The sequence below is a fragment of the Marmota flaviventris genome, chromosome 19 (assembly GCF_047511675.1).
Source record: "Marmota flaviventris isolate mMarFla1 chromosome 19, mMarFla1.hap1, whole genome shotgun sequence".
Taxonomy (NCBI): Eukaryota; Metazoa; Chordata; class Mammalia; order Rodentia; family Sciuridae; genus Marmota; species Marmota flaviventris.
In genome coordinates this window covers 30,653,445-30,673,350 of record NC_092516.1, presented here as the reverse complement: position 1 = coordinate 30,673,350, position 19,906 = coordinate 30,653,445, and the positions used below count along the sequence as shown (strand labels likewise).

Genomic DNA, 19,906 nt, shown 5'->3' with positions numbered 1-19,906 from the left:
GGGGTCGCAAGATAGAGAACTGTAGGGAGGCTGAAATCCGAGCAGCCTCTGCAGGTTGCGAGAAGCACTAGAACTAAAAGTTAACTGTGCGGTATCGATACGGCCACCGTAGTTGGGCTACGGACGCCCGCAGAGGACAAAATACCACGCGATTTTCCGATTTCTGTGCTTCGTTCAGGAAGTTCTGTGCTAGGCGCTACGATTAGGTTCAAGGTAGAGAAAAGGTAGGGTTAGAGGGAAGGATAAAACGATGTCCTCTGAAAGGTGACAGTTGAGGACCTACCTGGAGACTATTGGGGCGGGGTCGCATAGAGAAGAAGGCCGGGCAGTACCACGGTCGGCCGGAAGTGGAGGGCGATGCCACCTTAAGAGGGGGGGAGGGGAGGGGGATAGGAAGGGCAGCAGAATGCAACAGACACTTGTTTGGCAGTAGGTATAAACGTGGCTGTATAATCAACGTGATTCTGCAATCTGTACACGGGGGAATAATAAGAAAAAAAAAAGAGGGGGAGGGGTGTCAAAGAGCCAAGGTGCCGCTTGGCTAGTGGTAGAGCTGAGAACCTGGAGGCGTTAGCCCACAGCCACATTTCATTTCTCGCCAGCCCGTGGTTCCCCTGCCATGAGCAACCTAGTGCGGACCGAGCCGCTGCGCGGGGCGCCTCCTCTGCTGGTGCCTGGCGACCTGTACTCCGTGGTTGTTCTGCTGCGAGGCTACGCGGAGCCAGAGGAGGTGGGCGATGCCGTGCGCGCGGACGGCTCCGTGACCCTCGTGCTGCCTCAGGCCTGGGGCCAGGGCTCTAGCCACCAAGAGTCCTCGCCCGAGGCCGGCAGCGCGGAGACCGCCCTGGAAGAGGCGGCCCGTGGCCCCATCCTCGTGGATACTGGGGGCCCCTGGGCTCGGGAGGAGCTGCTGGGCGCCCTGGCGGGGCAAGGGGTGGGCCCCGGAGACGTGACTTTGGTGGTGGGGACCCACGGGCACTCGGATCATATCGGAAATCTGGGGCTGTTTCCGGGGGCTGCTCTGCTGGTCTCGCACGACTTCTGCCTGCCAGGGGGCCGCTACCTGCCCCACGGACTGACTGAGGGGCGGCCCCTGCGCCTAGGACCTGGGCTCGAGGTGTGGGCCACGCCGGGCCACGGAGGCCAGCGGGACGTGAGCGTAGTGGTGAAGGGCACGGCCCTGGGCACCGTTGTGGTGGCTGGAGATGTGTTTGAGCGTGACGGGGATGAGGACTCGTGGCAGGCGCTGAGTGAAGACCCAGTGGCTCAGGAGCGGAGTCGGAAGAGGGTCCTGGGCACCGCCGACGTGGTGGTGCCTGGTCACGGAGCCCCCTTTCGAGTGGTCAGGGAAGCCTCTCAACCAGAAAGAAAGAGTTGTGGAAACAGCAGCCAGGAACCGGAGGGCGGAGAGGATGAGTCTACACTTCATGGATGAGACCCAGAGACCTGATCAGCCAGAATCGGAGCAGGCAAGGCCAGTCACTTCCAGTCTTCCAGGAGACCGATTTTCCATTCAGGGCACTGGAATATCACTGTGGATATCACTCTCTGCCTATCTCTGCAGCCAAACTACATGTGTGAATCCTCGGCAGGCCTCGGGAAAATGCAAGAATGTTCTTGTGAGGGTCCTCCAAAGTGAAAGTAGAAGCTCCCTGAATGTAAAAAGAAACATTAATAATGATAACCATACAACAAGGGATCACTTTGACCAATTGCCTGTTTCTCCTAGGGTACAGTTTGCTGAGAAAAGGTGCAGGACATAGAGAAGCTCGCCTTAGTCACCTGACTTTAACTCATTAACTGATTTATTCATTCAAGGGATGTTTATTGAATATTGCATCATCAAACACTGCTGTAAATCACAGGATACAACAGTGAGCAACCTAGACACCCTCTGTCCTTCATGGAAACCACATTTTATTGAGGTGACAACCACAATAGTAGTAGCAACCAAATAATTATAGGTTGTAGTTAGTGATATAGAAAAAATGAGGAAGGGATAGCAGAGAGAAGAGAGGGTGCTACTTAAGTTTGGGTGGTCAGGAAAAACCTATGAGATTTTGATCAGAGAATTGAATGACAAGAAAGCCGCCCATATGAAGATCTGGGGGAAGGCGATTCCAAGCACAGGAACAGCAGGTATAAGCCCCTGAGGCAGGACAGCTTAACCTGCTTGAGTGTCATTAAGTCCCTGGGGTCAGACTGTGAAGGGCCAGGGATGGATAATGCAGAGTTAGGTATAGCCATCTTGCAGGGCCTTGATGATCATTGTAAAGGGCTTAGTATACTAAGTAAAATGGAGATCCTTGGCTTTTGAGCAGGCTATTTTTTTAATGTCTCATTAAAAACATATATATATATAGAGAGAGAGAATCACTTGCCAGGTGCAGTGGCACACACTTGTAATCCCAGCATCTCAGGAAGCCAAGGCTAGAGGATGGCAAGGTCATGGCCAGCCTCAGCAACTTAATGAGACCCTAAATTACTTAGTGAGAGCCTGCCAGAAAAGAAAAATAAATAACCAAAAATGGCTAGATATGTAGCTCTATGGTAAGGTGCCCCTGGGCTCAATTCCTGGTACCAAACAAACAAGAATTTAATAAAAAATCACTCTTATTCTGAGTGGAGGAGAGGTTGTTGTGGGGCAAGAATAGAATCTGCTGAATCAGTTAGGAAGCCATCACGTTTTGCTATGAGAGAAGTTGATGGCATCTGCCCTTATTCCAAAAGCTTTATTATGGCTGTGTTTTTCTTCATAACAGTGGCCCAGGCCCTTTGTCAACCTAGGCCAATAACCCTCAGAAGCTCTCAGGTGGGACAGATGAAGGAGAGGAGCAAATTCACTTCATTGCTCACAATGAGCTTCCCTGGGTGGATGTTATCGGGCAGGGCCAGGCTGGAGGTCATTTCCCAAGCGTCCACAAAGGCCACACGGAGACCAGCAAAGGCAGATCGCAGGAGCCGGTTCATGTGCAGGGTGAACCAGTCACTGCCATACACAGACTTATAGCCAGTGTTGGCCAGTTTGATGACCACAAGGGTTCTGGGTTCCCGCTCCAGCAGGGCCATCACAGCTGCCCGAATCCCTGCCAGTCGTCTTGCAAAGATGGATGGAGGGAAGGTGGTGAAGTGGGCTCCCAGGCCCAGCACCACCACGGTATGGGGGCCCCCGGCCAGGCCCCCCAGCTCTCTGACCACGGAGTGCAGGGAGGCCACTGGTGTGCGTTTGGAGCGCAGTGGCCAGCTGTGGGCTCGCCAGTGCAGCACTATGCCCCGAGTGGTCTCCACGGCCATTAGGGGCCCCACCTGATATATGGAATGTAGATCCACTGGTTTCAGGGCTGTTGGGAGGATGAAAGAGTAGAGATCAGAGGTTAATATAGGGCTTCCTTACTTAAAAAAATACAAAGGATTTTGTGCTGGGGATCTAGTTCAGTTGGTAGAGTGCTTGCCTTGCATGCACAAGCCCCTGGGTTCAATCCCCAGCACCACACACACAAAAAAAAGATCTAACATCTCTTAGCACCTAGGTATTCTAGGACTGGCTGGTTTTATTTTCTGTGGTTTATGATATTGCCAGTTTCCCACATCTGAAAGCTTATTCTCAGTCCTCAGCCTCTCCAACTTCCTATATCATCCTGTTACATTGATTTTCCTGCAGAAGCTCTCTCCTTTCTCAGTGGTATTTTGTCATGCTTTGCAGTCTCCTGACTGAGCTCTCCAACTTGGATTTGCCTGTTGGGTTCCTTCATTTACCACTGGATGAAGATTTGCTCAAGGTAGAGACTCCGGGTTGTCCAGTGTGTGTCCTTGAACCATGGTGGCAAGCCTAGGAGGCCAGTGGCTGAGATCCTATCTGTCTACTCATATGCTAGATGACAACTGCACCAAGAGACCCTTTCTTTGCATAAAGTCCCTGCATGTTTGTCCTGCCATGTGCTCCAGGGCTGTGTAGGTCCCAAGAGGTGCTTTTTTCTGACTCACAGAAAGGCACCATGTCAGCCAGCCAAGGCTCTGGTTTTGCCAACCTCTCTCCTGAGCTTCCACTCATTTTCATAAATATTTTTCTCTTGGGGAACTAATTATATCTACTCTGCCAAGAGTAAATTGTCCCACAGTGACCCTACAAGGTCACCTGACATTGACCCAATTTTTAATTAGCTGGGACTAGGGATCCCCTTCCTCCCAGAGGAAGAAGCTACACCCAGGATAACCCTCCTGGGAGACTAGAGGCTTCAATCTCTTGAGAAGGAAGCAGACAACATCCCACAGGCCTCAAGGTTTCTAGATGAGGTAGCTGGTATTTTTAGACCATTCCTGTAAACAGACAGAAACTCACCTCTAGACTCTTTTATACAGAGAAGCCCCCCATAAAGCTGTGTCACAGCAGAGTACAGTGGTACACACTTGTAATCCCAACAGCTCAGGAGGCTGAGATAGGAGGATTGTGAGTTCAAAGCCAGCCTCAGCAACTTAATGAGGCCCTAGGCAACTTCGCGAGACCCTGTTTTTAAATAAAATATTAAGAAAGGGCTGGGGATTGACTCAGTGGTTAAGCGTCCCTGGGTTCAATCCCCAGTACAAAAAAAAGAATGTCTTCATTCACACTTGTAGGTAAAATGGGAGAATGATGGGGGTAGAGGAAGAATGTTTTCCCTCCATGAAAATGGGCCCCATGTACCTCTCTTTGTGTGATGATGGGAGGACAGGTGGGGAGAGGGTTAGGTGCCTGTGTTCTTTTTTTTTTTTTTTTTGTACCAGGAATTGAACCCAGGGGTGCTTAACCACTGAGCCAGAACCCCTCTTTTTTACTTTTAAGTTTTCTTTTTTTTAAATAACTTTATATTTATTTATTTATTTATTTTTTTAATGTGGTGCTGAGGATTGAACCCAATGCCTCACATGTGCTAGGCAAGCGCTCTACCACTGAGCCACAACCCCAGCCCCTCTCCAGGTCTTTTTATGTTCTATTTTGAGACAGGGTTTCACCAAGTTGCTCAGGGCCTCACTAATTTGATCAGGACCTTGTTAAGTAGGTGAGACTGGTTTTGAACTCATGATCCTCCTGCCTTAGCCTCCCTAGCCACTGGGATTACAGGTGAGCACCACCACACCCAGCCCTGGTTCTTTCTTTTCTTGCTCATCTTTACTCTCATGTTACCCCTCTTACTAATAAGGCCTAGTCCTTAACTCATTATATTGTGGAATTTGCTCTAAATTCTGGTGTTTAAAGGAAAGAAACTTAGATGGGACTCACCTTCCTGTACATTCCCCATCTTTTAACTTTTATTCCCAAAGGAATAAATATCAAAACTCTATCTACAGGTATAAAATCTCATTTCAATTCCAATCCGACATCTTCAAACACCTTATCTATATGTTCCTACCTCTCACACCCATATGAAGGGGCATGAAATAGGTACACCACCTTGTGCCACTCCTATGCCCTTGCTCCCCATCCAGGCACCCCAGTGAATTCTGTTCTGAATCCATCCAGTACTTATCCAGAGTCATCAGTCATGTGTTTATTCTAGAACCCCTCAGTCAACAGGCATGGCCAGTTTCTTCTGCATTCTTCCTTACTACTGACATTCTATTTCTTTAACAATTTAATCTCTCCTCACATTTGTTGCCTCTGCTATTGTCTATTTGTTTAGTGTTGTTCTTTTTTTTTTTTTTTTTTAATGTGGTGCTAGGGATCAAACCCAGTGCCTCAGGCATGCTAGGCAAGCCCTCTACTATTGTCTTATAAACTAGGCTTTTTTTTTTCTTTGCCCAACCCTTTCTGTCCAACAAACTGAAAACTCCTCTTAAAAACATCTGATATCTCCCAAACTCCTCACGATTAAACCCCCAATATTGATGTCTCCAGGTATTTTTCCCCCTTTAAATTCCAACTCTATCCCTCCAGTATCCCCCAGCAGATCCTTAGTTCTAGCCATGGTCATCTATACATCTTAATTATGAGCACCCTAATCATCTACTTCATGGTTGAAACTATACATAATTTGAACACCCTCTTTTCCATCTCTTCCTCTGCCCTAAACCCACGTGTCCTGTTCTTTCACATCACTCTCCTGAAATCTAGGCCTTTGGGCCCCGTTGACATGATGGATATCTGCCTCTGGCAGCCCTGGACCTCCTCTTGTTCTCTCAGGTGTCTCTCACCACTCCCCTACTCACAGGGCACTGTGTCACGCAGATATTCCCACCACTGCCGAAGCGTGGAGTCCCCCATCATGTGGATGATGTGGCCAGCCAGACAGCCCAGGATGCTGCTGACAGTGGGGAAGGGTCGGTTGGAGCAGGCCAGGGAGTGCCACACATCTTGGTGGTAGAAGCCAGAGGGCTTTGGAGTAGAGATCCCAGGGTAGCATGGTAGTGCAGGGGACAGAACTGTAATTAGGACAGTCAATCAGTGGGTATAGAAGAAGCTAATGCCACAGGCATGGAATGAGAGCTGTCCTATCTGCAAGCCCCAAAGCCACTTACCCAGACTCCTGCTGGTATTCCTGGCCACATGGACTGGACCAATACCCTGAGGGAGGACCTTGTCTGTCAGATTCCTGAAGAGAAACCAATTATGAAGACAAAATTCCTTAATAGAAGCATGTGAGAGGAAGGAATCCTGAGCTAAGCTAAAATAGGGGTTTGCAAAGGGAAGGAAGTTCTAAGGGCTCCTGTTCCCGTGTCCAGAATCCTGGAAGACAGTGAGTGTTTGGGAGGAGTTGGAAACTAGTGTTCGAGGACCTAGATTCTTCGAATTTCCCTGCCTGAGGGATTTTGTCAGTGCAGAAAATAGAATTGTTTTAAAATGTACCCAGGATTTGGATTTCATCTAGGTATGGTAAAGCCAACAGATCAGGATATATTTCCCATTGAAAAGAGTTTGTAACTCACAGTTCCCAGTGAGAAGGGAGCATGGCATGCCACACAGGGCCACAAGGGAAAATGCCAAGGATAGTCAGGAGGCAAAAGGGGCAGAAAAAAACATGGGTAATAGCCTTTACTGCAATCTTCTCTGGAAAGAATGGACAAGACAAGATAAGGATTTAAAATAGGCTAGTTTGAATAATTTCAGTGGACTCTGGGCTATAAGAGGTGGTCTTTATTTGTCAGATACCTGGCCATGGGGCGATTGAAGGCAGGAAGATGGTGTCCAGGGCTGCGGGAGCCTGATAAACCATGGGGTGGACTCAGGATTGTTGGTTTGCTTATCAAAGGAATGCTCAAAGGCAGGTCATTTTCTATCTCTAGGAGTTAGCTAACCCTGGGAAAGGCAGTCCCTCCCAGGTCTGCAAGGTCACAAAATATCAAAGCATCAGGAAAAAAAAAAAAAAAACCCACACATTTTATACCAGAAGATGCTCGAAGCCTTTCTTTTCTTTCTCTGAGGATTGAATGTAGGGGTGCTTTTACCACTGAATTACATTTGCAGCAATCTTCATTTTATCTTTTTAAATTTTGAGATAGGATGTTGCTAAATTGCTCAGGATGGCCTTGAACTTGAGATCATCCTGCTTCAATCTTCCAAATCACTGAGATGACAGTCAGGTGCTGCCATATTCAGCACTTGAACCCTTGTATAAGACATCGTAATGCTCCTCTTGGTCTCACTACGCCCACCCCAGTTGGATTCTTCTCCCACCTTTCTACCTCATTAAGCCATACCACCAACCCTCTTAAATTTTTTTATTTTGAGCCAGGCACAGTAATGCACATCTGTAATCCTAGTGACTCAGGAGGCTGAAATAGGAGGATCACAAGTTTGAATCCAGCTCAGGCAATTTAGCAAGACCCTGTCTCGAAATAAAAAATAAAAAGGATGAGGAGGTAGCTTAATGGTAGCATAACCCTAGGTTCAATCCCTAGTACCATCAAAAATGAAAAGAAAAAAAAAATAACAGGGTCTTGCTAAGTTGCTGCCCAGGCTGGGCTTAAACTTGCAATTCTCCTGCCTCAGCTTCATGAGTAGCTGGGATTACAGATATGTATCACTGTGCTCCTCTTGTGAGTTCCTTTTTATGATATATTCCACATTCTGTCTCTCAGGAAATCAGATGGTCTCTGCCTTCAGGATAGATCCAGAAATAAACTACTTTAAACACCCCAACTACTACAACTTGAGTTCAAAATACAGCTCATTTCCTGCCCGATTACTGAGAAATATCCTCCCTTAGTCTCCCTGCCACATTCACTCCTAATCTTTCCTCCTCTATATTTTAACTTCTTATATTTCCTGTCTCCTTTTATATACTTTGCTTATTCTTATGTTTATTGTTTATCATGCCTTCCTCTTTTCATAGGGAAGTGTAAAAGAGCAGGGTCTTGGTCTGGGGTGTAGCTCAGTGGCAGAGTGCTTGCATAGCACGCACAAGACTCAGGGATCTGATGCCCAGTACCCAAAAAAGAAAGAAGGAAAGGTTGGGGTGGCAGGGTTTTTGTTCACTACTCTATTTCCATTGCCTAAGCAGGGCTATGCATTTCATATGCAATTGCTGCATGAAGCAATGGACAATTGCCATGATTGGGTCCTAGGAAAGGGAGAGGATTTGCTTTCTGGGGAAGGGGCAGGAATATAGACCTGCAATTTCAAAAGTTGCACAAGGATGGCCTTCCGTGTGAATTCAAGACCCCAGTGCCTCCATAGAGCTCCAGGGGAAGATACAATTTGATCCCAGGGACTCTGAACCCAGCCGGGAGGTACCTGTTTACCTAAAGCCACCCAAGGCCACACAGACTTGGAGAGTATTACTTTGGGGTGACTCGTGTTGAAAGAGGACTCAGGAAGGATTCCTGATAGTCAAGGTGGGTTGCTCTGCAGGGCCATAGGCAAGGGGAACCCTTCCTATCTGCCTAGCTGCAGAGATCTTCAGAATTGACTAAAGTTGAGGTAAAGAAAACACCTGAACTTGAAATTGCAAATTCATGCCTCCTACCCATTCGATTATCTATATAATGCCTGTTTTCTGTCAGCGTACTGTTAAGTTGCTACAGAAAGTCCTCCGTTCTCGTCTAGCCTCAAAACCTCCAGCACCTTGGACAGCGTCTGGCACCGTGTAGGGAAGGATTCAATAGCAACAGAAGCTAAGGCATCCTTCCTGTGGTGTCCCAGTTCTAGGCACTTTACATGCACTAACTTGTTTTTTTCCTGATCACAACTCTGCCATGTTGTTACTACTATTATATCTTTTCAAAAACAAGGAAAGAAATTGAAATGAGGAGAGGTTAAGTAACCTTTTAGTAATAGAATATGACATAAATAGTAATTGGCACACGATAGTCAGTGGAGCCGGTATTCAAACCCAAGCAATCTTGCTCCAGAAATGCTGGGCTTTACCTCCACATGACATGCTATGGTGTCTCTGGCATTGAATCATAGATTTATTTCCTATCAACTAATGCAAAAAGGACACGTGGGTCTCCTTTTCTAAGTAGGGCATAAAACTGGTCAAGAAAGACCAGGATTCCCTGTGCTAACTTCTCAGGCTGGGGACTGAATGCTACTGTGAATTCCACAAAGAGCTGCTGAGAGTCTCTAGATGCGCATCTGGGGGCGAGGAGTGTCTCCAGCTCAGCTCTCCTGGGTGCTTTGGTCATTTGGCTCTTTCCAATACTCATAGCTGCCAGAGTTAACTTTTATATTGTTAAAAGTATAAAACTTTTATGCTCATCTAGACCTCTCATCTAGGCAATGCTCTCAGAGGCAGATGGACCTCTCTCTTTACTCTGTCTGCACCCAGACATCTTCTGAGGACCTTTTTTGCCTCCTTGTCATTTGCTTTCAGTAGCCCTCTCTTCTGGAGACCTCTCTTCTGGAGAGCCCTGCTCTCCCATCTTAGAAAATGCTTCCCTCATCCCAGGGATCTCAGTTCTGAAGGACGGGGGGGCTCACTATGAGCCAGTATGTTCTCTGTCAGTGTGTGTGTGTGTGCAGCTGCCCTGACACTGTGGATACTTCTCAGCCTTCATCTTGCTTGGCTTCCAGGCTACAGTGTTGTTCCCTTTTTAGTTGGCAGGGTCACCCCTCAACCCCCTACTCCCTGGCCACCTATGTGCAGCTGCTTTTGAAATCAACACCTCTTCTTGCAGAAGAACAGAAAGGACTGGGACTCTTGCCTTTTTCTCCATGTCCATGGGTCTCCTTCAAGTTGCAGCTAAATTGTCACCTGTCCTGGCCTATGTGGAGTGCCCTTTCTGTGTCCTCAAACCACTCAGGTCACATGACAGTGAAGCTTTCATCACACTTCCTGTTATAAAAAGTCACGTGCCTCAGGCTGGGGTTGTGGCTCAGCGGTAGAGCACACACCTTGCACATGCAAGGCCCGGGGTTCGATCCTCAGCACCACATAAAAAATAAATAAATAAAACAAAGGTATTGTGTCCAACTACAAATTAAAAAAATATTTTAAAAAGTCACGTGCCTCACTGAAAATGTGGAGAGAGCAGGGATGCTGACTATGATCTACCATGTGTCAGTACTTAGCATGAGTCCTGGTGTATAGTATAGTAAGTGCTCAGGAAATGGGTTTCATAGATGTGAAGAGATGAATGATAAGACTAAGAGCCAAGGCAGAATAATTACAGGGACCAAGATTAAGGGGTTGGGCAGGGACCCTTAATGATATGGGGTTCCTTCCTTCCCTTCTTCTTTCCTATACCTGGGAAATGAATATTCAAGAATCTGAGAGGAAAGATCTGACAACCTAATTAACTTGTCCTTTTTCATACCTAAAAACTTCTGTCACTCAAATAATTGCCACACAATAAAGTGATGTCTGTACATCTGTGGTGTCATATCTCACCAAACATCAGACTTCCCGATTTTAGGGCACAGAGAAAGAAAGGAGGAGAAGTTCAGTGGACCTGAGCAGCACTGTTCATGAGTGCCAGGGTTTGGAATGAGAGTCTGGGCTGGGTCCTGAGCAATGATCCTATGAAATAGAGGTGACCCTGTGCTTTATAAAGGCCTGCTTTTGTGTCTTTGTGACATGTGTGGCCCTCTAATTTGTAAAATTTAAACCTGCTGGGGTTTAAAGGAAAAGCCAAGGAACAACAGTACAGATTCTACGTTTTCTTACCAAGCCAGCAGGGCCTCTTCATGAGATGTGGTCACATTCCAGTAATGTCCAACTGAATGTCCCACCAGCATGCTGCAGGCCAGGGTAGGGGGCTGGTCACAATACCAGAATTCACCTGAATCTTCATCCTTGTAGTAACAGAAGGATTTTTCCTCCCTGATCAACAAGGGATTCACATTGCAAGATACACTTTCTTCATCTCCCCTGGGTCCCCGGAAATAGCCTATGAAATCAACTGTGGCCCAGTGTTCTGTCCAGATTCTGCGCAGAACCCCAACGGCCTCACTGGAGTGGATCAGCCGCACTTGCACCTGGGCCCTCCCAGCCCAGAGCAGAGGGAAGGACAATAGGTATGTGCCATTCTCCAGATCCTGGACATCCCCGGGGACCCCTGCTCTCAATTCTGGACCCAGCAATCGTGCCTGAAACAGATCCCCACCATGGGTCTTGGGCCTGCCCCGGTGGTCCCTGGCTACAAGGACAACCTCCAGGTAGCTTCCCAGGGCATAGGTGTCCTGAGCAGGACCCCTCAGGTGGTAGTTGGAAGTCTTGTGGCTGGTGGAGGCCAAAAGGTCCCCCCCATCTCCTGGGGTCAGAGGCCAGTATAGAAGGTGGATCAAGTTGGGGAGCTCCAGGGAGAGAGAAGTGGGATCTTTGTCTGCAGAAGGGGACTTTGGAGGCCAAGGGTCACTGTTGCCAGACCAGAAAATCCTGAAGTACAGGACCTGTGGGTAGAGAAAGAGGCACTTATCAGTGGTGGGTTTTCCTCCTGGGAGGGAGATTTCAATTCACCTGTCTCCAGTGTGTGATAGGTATCAGGCAGGGCAACTGTCTGCCTTACACTGCTTCTGAGCCAAAGTTTAGAATCTAACACAACTGCCACCACACAAAACCATAGACACTAGCTCCTGTTAAAAACCATGTGTCAGTGGGTTTTGGTAAATCCCACAGAGAATAAACAACTCCTCCTGGTTTTCATTAGTTTTTGCCCATCTGCACACACTCCCGCAGACCCCACTTTCCAGCTCTCCCTTTCCCTTATAAGTCATTCTCTCTGTATTTCAAAAGCAGGAGGAACCCCTCCTTCCCATCCTGTAGCCTCCCTTTGGGAGGGGAATGCATGCAGAATGTACAAAGATGAAAAGAATGAGCAGGAAATTCTTTCCTAGAAAACTGTAAAAGAAAACCATGGTTCCTAGAGCCTAAGGGAAGGAGGGATGAAAGTTATTGTAGTTTTGTAGGATGGAAAGAATTATGGGGATAGAAGGTGCTAATGGTCACACAACAGTTTGGATGTATTTAATACCACTGAAATGTACACTTAAATGATTAAGATGATACATTTTCTATCACTTATAAAATTATAAATAAATAAGGAGAAAAACAGAAAAAGATTTTGAGTTTCACCAGAACTAGTAGTTACAACATTGATGTTAACTTATCTAAACATTGACAAGATTCTTCTTCTTCTTCTTCTTGCTATTATTATTATCATTATTATTTTGGTACTGGGAATGGAACCTAGGGGAGCTTTGCCACTGAGCTACATACCCAGCCCTTTCTTCAAGCATACTCTTTTGGGCTGGTTTTGGGCTCCCTTATCTTCTATCCCTACCTGACACAGTTTTCTCATTCTCTTTCTAAGACACCTTCTAAGTGTCCTGTCATGACACTTCTGCTTCTGGATTAAAAGTGGGAAAATAGAGAGTTTCTCTCAGCTTCCTTCTCCCAGATGAAAATAACCAGCTCAAGTTCTGTATAGAGGTAAGTGGAACAAGGAATACTCACCCAAGACACAATGGCTAGCACCACAACCAAAATCTTGTGCCACCTGAAATGTCTGAGGTACGGGCCTGTGGAAACCTGGAGTTCTTTATTAGACATCTGGAATGTGATCAAGACCCTAGATGGAGAATTTTTAAAATTCAAGAACCAATAAGAAATTATCTACAGAAAAGTTATATACCAATAATGGCTGTTTCTGGAAAGTCTGGTTACATAACTAAATAATTCAAAGCTATACTCAGCAGCATGAACCACGTTTTGATGGGCTGAAGAACATCCGGCTCCTACTGCATCTCTTAGACAGCCTGAAAATTGATCCTGCAAGTTTTCTGAGCCCCTAAGAATTGCTGTGTTTCAAATTCTGGCCTTTAGCATCACCAGCCTTCCTCAAGCAGGCGGGTTCTCTTTCAACAAGAAGTAGAGTTGGCTCAAAGTATAACACTTCTGTTCTTCCACCCAACATCAGGCAGCAAGGGCTGCCTGATGTTCTGTCCAGATTCTGTGTAGAACCCCAACAGCCTCACTGGAGTGGATCAGCCGCACTTGCACCTAGGCCTTCCCAGCCCAGAGTAGGGAGAAGGACAATAGATATGTGCCTACAGACACTAAAACATCACAGGAAGATATTATAAGTCACCTTATTTCAATTAATTTGGAAACTTAGATAAAATGAACAAATCCTCAAAAAACGTCTTATCAAAATTAACACGAGGGCTGGGGTTGTACCTTAGGGGTGGAGCGTTTGACTAGCATGTGTGAGGCAGTGGGTTCGATTCACAGTACCACATATAAGTAAATAAAATAAAGGTCCCTTGACAACTAAAAAATATTTTTAAAATGAACACAAGAAGAAAGATAAATCCAAATAATGCTGTATTGTTTTCAACTAAACAGAATCCATAATTTAAAACATTCTGCCAAAGACAATACTAGGCACAGATTGCTTCCTTAGCAAACCTTCCCAAACACTTAACAATTTACATGGAGTACTGAAATTCTTCTCCAGCAAACAAAAAGAAGGGACATTCACAACTCATTTGAAAACCTCGTCTTGATTCCAAATCCTACTAAATATGTTACAATAAAGGAAGATTATAGACCGACCTCTCTCACACAGATGCAAAATTACTAAATTAATCAGTGAATAATTTTGAGTGGTATCAAATCATGGTGTTGGAAGTCCATGAGAGGAGACTTTTGGTTTCAGCTCTGACAGTGAAAAGCTTGAAAATCATCGTGCCCATCAACAAGACAAGGCTGGATAAATTGCAAATCAACAGGTCTTCCTAGATTCAGCAGAGAATTGGGGGCAAAGGGCCACTGCCATCCCCCAAAACTGAACAGACAGGCAACTATAGAGAATCACAGTGTAACAGAGGCCCCCCTCATGCTTCAAACATAACTCTGCTCTGCCACTATGGCTCATGGACAATTTCTCCTCTCCTTTTCCTCATCCCTAACAATTGTGGAAGCAATATTAATCTTCTTCCCATCTGAGGTCAAAATCTTCCAGCCCTCACACCACAGGAACAAAGGTAAGGAGTCCAGGCTTCAGGACTGGCACAAGAGGATCTGAGACATGGCTGGCTCTCTAGGGTATGGGTGAATATATGACTCCTGACAAGGCACAACTGGAGTATAGCCTTTGAGCCATCTTTTGTTTTGGGGTACCTAGGATTGAACTCAGGGGCACTTGACCACTGAGCCACATCTCCAGCTCTATTTTGTATTTTATTTAGAGATAGGGTCTCAATGAGTTGCTTAGCACCTCGCTTTTGCTGAGGCTGGCTTTGAACTCCTGCCTCAGCCTCCTGAGCTGCTGGGATTACAGGCCTGCACCACCGCGCCTGGTATTGAACTACCTCTTTCAAAGCCCTCTGTTCCCCCTGACAGAAACAAGCCTCTGGGACAGGAGTACCCTGTTTGTCCTTTGCTAACAGAGCAATAAGACTTCTTTTTCCTTTTTCTCAAAATCTTGTCCTCATTATTAGATTAGCATCAGGGACAAGGACTGAGTTTTTGATATCACATTTGGTGACTCATATAGGACCCAAGAACACTCCCCACACACACCACTGCCACCACTCTGGTCTTTTGCACCCATGCTGAAGATGCAGGGTGTCTGGTGAGCTTGTTGAGAGCCAACCACTGGAGACTTAGGAGACATGGTGAGTTTGCCTTGAGTTGACTCAAGGAGCTCTTCCTGTAAGTAAGAGTGACTGAGGGACTGTCCCAGTAGCTGCTCAGGCTCCTTTTGATTTGTGGAACCCCCTCCTTCTCTTCCGGAACAGTTTGGGTTGCTCCACCAATTGGTCTACTTTGGGAAAAAGGGAACAGAATGCAGTAAAGTTGCAACACCTTGGCCATCTGGTAAGCTTCCCCAGTGGGCCTGCAGAGACCCTTGATGCCACGCATCTGGTCCCTCTTTGTGGGGACATCAGTGTCACCATTTGTGTAGGGGTCATGGTTAGGTAGGAGTAGGGAAACAGGCCTTTTTTCCCTATCTGCTGTCTATTTTAAAGGCTTCTGTCTGTCAGCCATGGTTTTGGGGCTCCCCTCTGCTCATCCCTTTCTGTGTTTTTGTTTGCATCTCTTTTTTAAAATATTTTTTTAGTTGTAGTTGGACACAATACCTTTATTTTTATTTTTTTTTATTTTTATGGGGTGCTGAGGATCAAACCCAGTGCCTCGCACGTGCTAAGCGAGCGCTCTACCTCTGAGTCACAACCTCAGTCCCTTGTTTGCATCTCTTACTGGCCCTTTAAGATGAGGGCAATGCTGTGTTAATCCTACTGATTGAGAGTCTCTTGAAAAAGGTCTTAGCTAAAAGAGCCACACACAGGTATGAACCTGTCTAAGTAAAAGATGATGTTTGTGACAAAATCTGGTCATTGAGTGGTATTCTGAATCCATATCCAATCTTGCCATTGGAGCTGGTCTGTCCGAGGTTAGGTAAATGGGAGAAGCGCTATATGTGCAGGGTGCTGTGCAGCTGTATGAGAAAGAGTCTGAACAGTCAGAAACTAAGCTGATGGTCCAAAAAAGGCCCTGCCTCTGATTTGCAAGGAGAGCAGGACACCAGAAGTTTAGAAAGACATAAACCCTTTCAGCCCCATGCAGGCAGGCCTGGCCCTGCCCCTCAGCCCGGCCCCAGGCAGCTGCAGCAGCTCACTCCACTGTGGGTAATGCACCCCACCCAGGAAACCCCAGGAAAGCGTCCTGGGGTGTAGAGAAATAGGCAAAGAGGACTTGGCCTCCGTCCTGCCTCCCAGCCCCTTTGGTCATGGGACAAGGGGATTGGCTGGCCAAAAAGGACATGGCAGTGGGTGTTGAGACTGCTAGACCATGATCTGGGGACAGGAATGGGTCTCCCCTTTTAAGATCTGACAGGACACCTCATTTGGCCAGGGACACCCATCACTGGGGCAGATGTTGGGAGATGGGCCATGATCAGTGGACTGTTTGTCAAAACAGCTTGACTATGAAGCAAAAGGATGTCCCCAGCCCACCCCACCTTTGGGCAGTAACTGTCACTTGTGATTTACCACAAGAGGTTGAGAAATTCCCTTGAGGACAACCCATTAATGTGTTTGTTCTCACCAAGTCTTGGTCCTACTTGAATAGGGAAGTGGCTACTGGCTGACTGCTGGGAGGAGGGGAGATACCAGGCAACCCCAAGGTCAACCTTAAAATGGTGTCCACCTCAAATCCAGCAGCAGTTTCCATTAGATGATAATGAGACCCTACAACCTAACTGCCTGAAATCTTAGACAGTGTCTACTCTATCGGGTTAGACTTGTCTGATGAGCCCATCACAGAGCTGAACTGGAACCTCTTCATAGATGGGAGTAGCTTCATGGGAAATGGAGCTGCAGATAGCTGGACGTACTGTGGTCACAGAACAGCAGATATTAGGAGCTGAGGCTTTGCCACCTGGAACATCAGCATAGAAAGCTGAGCTAATTATCCTGACAAGCACTCTCAGAATGTCCAAAGGAAAGAAGTGACCCAGCAAGTGAGCTGGTGGATTGGATGGGCAACAGAAGGTATGCACAGCCTGGGATCCCAATCTAGAGGGAAAACAGAAAAGATAAATCACACCTTAAAAAACACAGTGATTGCCGGGCGTGGTGGCATGCCTATTATCCCAGAAGCTCAGGAGGCTAGGACAGGAGGATTGTGAATTCAAAGCCAGCCTCAGCAAGGATGAGGCATTAAGCAACTCAGTAAGACCCTGTCTCTAAATAAAACACAAAATAGAACTGGGAATGGACTTAGTGGTTGAATGCCCCAGAGTTCAATCTCTGGTACTCAAAAAAAAAAAAAAAAAAAAAAAAAAAAGACAGTGGTTAAACTATGCCAAGAAACTCACCTGCAATGGGTTAGGGTGTTGCCAACTGCTCACTTCAATAAGGGCATTCCCAGAAGCATGCTTAAATTGAGCCCAGGAAGAAACTATATAGTAGAGATCCTTTCTGGTAACCTGGGGAAGGAGAGGGACAAAATGTGGCTATAGCAAAAGAAACTAGATTAATGTAGTATGCGGGTCAATCAGTCAAATATTAATTGCTTTATGTGAGTGTGATTCTTCCAGGTCCCCACCAAGGTTGGAATCACATCTCTATCCCTTCCAGTAAAAGTCCCACAGAAACTGTGCATTAATGTGTTTGTTCTCACCAAGTAGGTGAGTAGGACACAATTCATTGAGACCCTGTCTCTAATAAAATATCTTAAAAGGTCTGGGATGAGGCTCAGTAGTTAAGCACCCCTGGATTCAATCCTCAGTACCAAAAAAAAAAAAGTCCAAAAGAAAAAATGACAATAGGAGGTATAAATGTTCCATTCCAGGGCTCCCTTCATTGCCCAGTTTCAGCAGGAAGCAACTTGGAGATGACATTGTCCCTTTTTCCATTGTAATGGAAGATAGAAATTGCCAGTGAAGAAATAGAACAGGGGACCATTTCATGCTTTGAAGATAACCCTCACTGCTCAGCCACTAAATCTTATTTTAAAACTGGTTTCATTTGGTTGGTTGGTTCACTCCCTTTCTCTTCTCCTTCTCCCCCTTCCCAATCATGGTAGAAGCAATATTGACCTTCTTCCTGCCCTAGGCCAAGTTATTGATCCTTCAGCCCACACACCACAGGAATGAAGGAGTCTAGGCTTCAGGACTGGCACTAGAGGATCTGAGACATGGCTGTCTCTCAAAGTTACAAGTGAATTAGGACTCCTGACAGGGTCCAGCTGGAGTGTAGCCTTTGAATCGCCTCTTTAAAAGCCCTCTGTTCCCCTTACAGAAGCACAGGCTCTGGGACAGGAGTACCCAGAGTTTCTCCTTTGCTAGTAGAGCAATAGAACTTCTTTATCCTTTTTTCTCAAAACCTTGTCCTCGTTATTAGATTGGCTTTGGGACAAGAACATAACTTTTTTCCCCCCCACAATATCTTTAATTAATTTATTTATTTATTAATTAATTTATTTTTTGTGGTGCTGAGGATCAGACCAGTGCTTCACTCATACTAGTCAAGTGCTCCAACACTAAGCCACCACCCCAGCCCAAGAACAGAACTTTTAATATCAACAGCTTACCTGGTACAGAAGTTGCTAGAGCCAGAGCCAGCCAAACACTTAGTTACTGGGTCAGGGAAGAGGGAGGTTCCATCCTGCTCCACGGAGGTGCAATCACATTGGCCAGAAAATAGGTTTTATTTAAAGCCAGATTTGAAGGAAGAAGACTTTTTGTTGGTTGGTTGGTTTCAAATTTCCATCTTCAGAAAACTCAAGGTCCAGGAATCTTTTATAAGAGAAGAGGCAGCACAGTGGGATGAAAGGCAGGGAATATATACACACAGACTTAGCGTGATACCTGAAGAACATGTCAGTGACATCTGGCAACGGGGAGAGGGTAGTTTTCATTCTTATCATGTGGAAGTCCAGAAGTTAAAAAAAAAAAGGGGAACTTTCGTTATCAGTAGAAGGAACTTGCCCCTTATTTCACAGGATTCCTTTAATTTCAGATGGAATCTGTGTCAAATGGCAATTGTCAAATTACTGAAGGGTGAGCAAGGGCTGGTTCAAACTCCAGGGCCTAGTCTCCAGGGAGCTCCTAAACTTTTTAGAGTTTTACTTTCAGAAATGCTACCAAGTTCTTATACCACAGAAAAACCCTTCTGCTTTGGGCAGGAAGCGAGAAAAAATAATCATTTAAGAAAAGAGCATTTGGGCTGGGCTGGTGGCTCAATGGTAGAACAGACACCTGGCACATGTGAGGCCCTTTTGGTTCTATTCTCAGCACCACATATACATAAATAAAATAAAAATCAATTGACAAAAAAAAAAATAGCATTCTTTGCTCAATAAAAAATTCCTGTCTGTAAAAGTCTACTTTAGCAGAGCTTTATCTAACTGGAGGAAGGATGATTAGACATTTTGAGGCCTCTGTAATCTTTGGGTGACATGTAGGAAAAAAGCTGATAAATACTCTAAAAGTGTTAAGCCCAGGGACTCAAGCCCACTTAAAAAAATCATCACATTTCAGACTTTTTTCCCACTCCCACACTTCAACACCACATTCACAGGACAACAGTATACTAACAACAGATTTGGCTGTAAGAGAACTGGTTTTCTATGTAACAGAAATCAATAATTGGACTTTAAAACTCAAAACAGTAGTATTTATATTAGCACCAATAAAGGGAGGAATATTTAGGTTGAGTCTTTGTTTGTTTGGTACTGGGGAGAGAACCCAGGGATACTCTAACCACTGAGCTACAGCCCCAGCCCTTTTCATTTTTTATTTTAAGACTGGGTCTTGCTAAGTTGCTGAGGCTGACCTCAAACTTGGGATCTTCCCGTCTCAATCTCTGAGTCTCTGTGATTACAGGTATAAGCCACCATGCATGGCCTTAGGTATAAATCTAACAAAATAGGCACAGAGTTCATATGAAGCAAGTGCCAAATCTCTGATGAAAAAAATCAAAGACTGTTGGAATAACTTTCAGTTGCAGCTCAGAAGTGCTTGAAGTATCCACATTCCTTCA

At 45.9% G+C, this 19,906-nt stretch overlaps 2 protein-coding genes across 6 annotated transcripts; one reads left to right on the top strand and one right to left on the bottom strand.

Annotated features, from left to right (window-relative positions):
• The first annotated feature begins 396 nt into the window (after positions 1-396).
• Mblac1 (metallo-beta-lactamase domain containing 1) lies at positions 397-1,435 on the top strand. Its single transcript, XM_027952918.3, has one exon. The coding sequence runs from the start codon at positions 620-622 to the stop codon at positions 1,433-1,435; it is 816 nt and encodes a 271-aa protein (XP_027808719.2). The 5' UTR covers positions 397-619.
• Positions 1,374-18,792, bottom strand: LOC114106108 (NXPE family member 3-like). Of its 5 annotated transcripts, none has more exons than XM_027952916.3 (8): positions 18,456-18,792; positions 17,239-17,349; positions 12,870-12,984; positions 11,082-11,806; positions 6,493-6,566; positions 6,184-6,396; positions 3,307-3,341; positions 1,374-1,652 (listed from the first exon to the last, which is right to left on the bottom strand). In XM_027952916.3, exons 3-8 carry the CDS (start codon positions 12,963-12,965, stop codon positions 1,542-1,544), a joined length of 1,254 nt encoding a protein of 417 aa, XP_027808717.2. In that variant the 5' UTR covers positions 12,966-12,984; positions 17,239-17,349; positions 18,456-18,792; the 3' UTR covers positions 1,374-1,541. The 5 variants fall into 5 exon arrangements, with proteins under 5 accessions (XP_027808717.2, XP_027808718.2, XP_027808715.2 ...); XM_027952914.3 differs by lacking the exon at positions 1,374-1,652 and having other exon boundaries at positions 2,717-3,341; positions 11,082-11,209; positions 11,504-11,806; positions 18,456-18,786; XM_027952915.3 differs by lacking the exon at positions 1,374-1,652 and having other exon boundaries at positions 2,717-3,341; positions 11,082-11,209; positions 11,567-11,806; positions 18,456-18,785.
• Positions 18,793-19,906: the final 1,114 nt, after the last annotated feature.

Coding starts and splice junctions, on each gene's coding strand:
- Mblac1 (XM_027952918.3), top strand. CDS start 620: ATGAGCAACCTAGTGCGGACCGAGCCGCTGCGCGGGGCGCCTCCTCTG.
- LOC114106108 (XM_027952913.3), bottom strand. CDS start 12,965: ATGTCTAATAAAGAACTCCAGGTTTCCACAGGCCCGTACCTCAGACAT. Junction 11,807..12,869: donor TGCTAGCCATTGTGTCTTGG/GTGAGTATTCCT, acceptor CTCTACCCACAG/GTCCTGTACTTCAGGATTTT. Junction 6,397..6,492: donor GAATACCAGCAGGAGTCTGG/GTAAGTGGCTTT, acceptor TCCTAATTACAG/TTCTGTCCCCTGCACTACCA.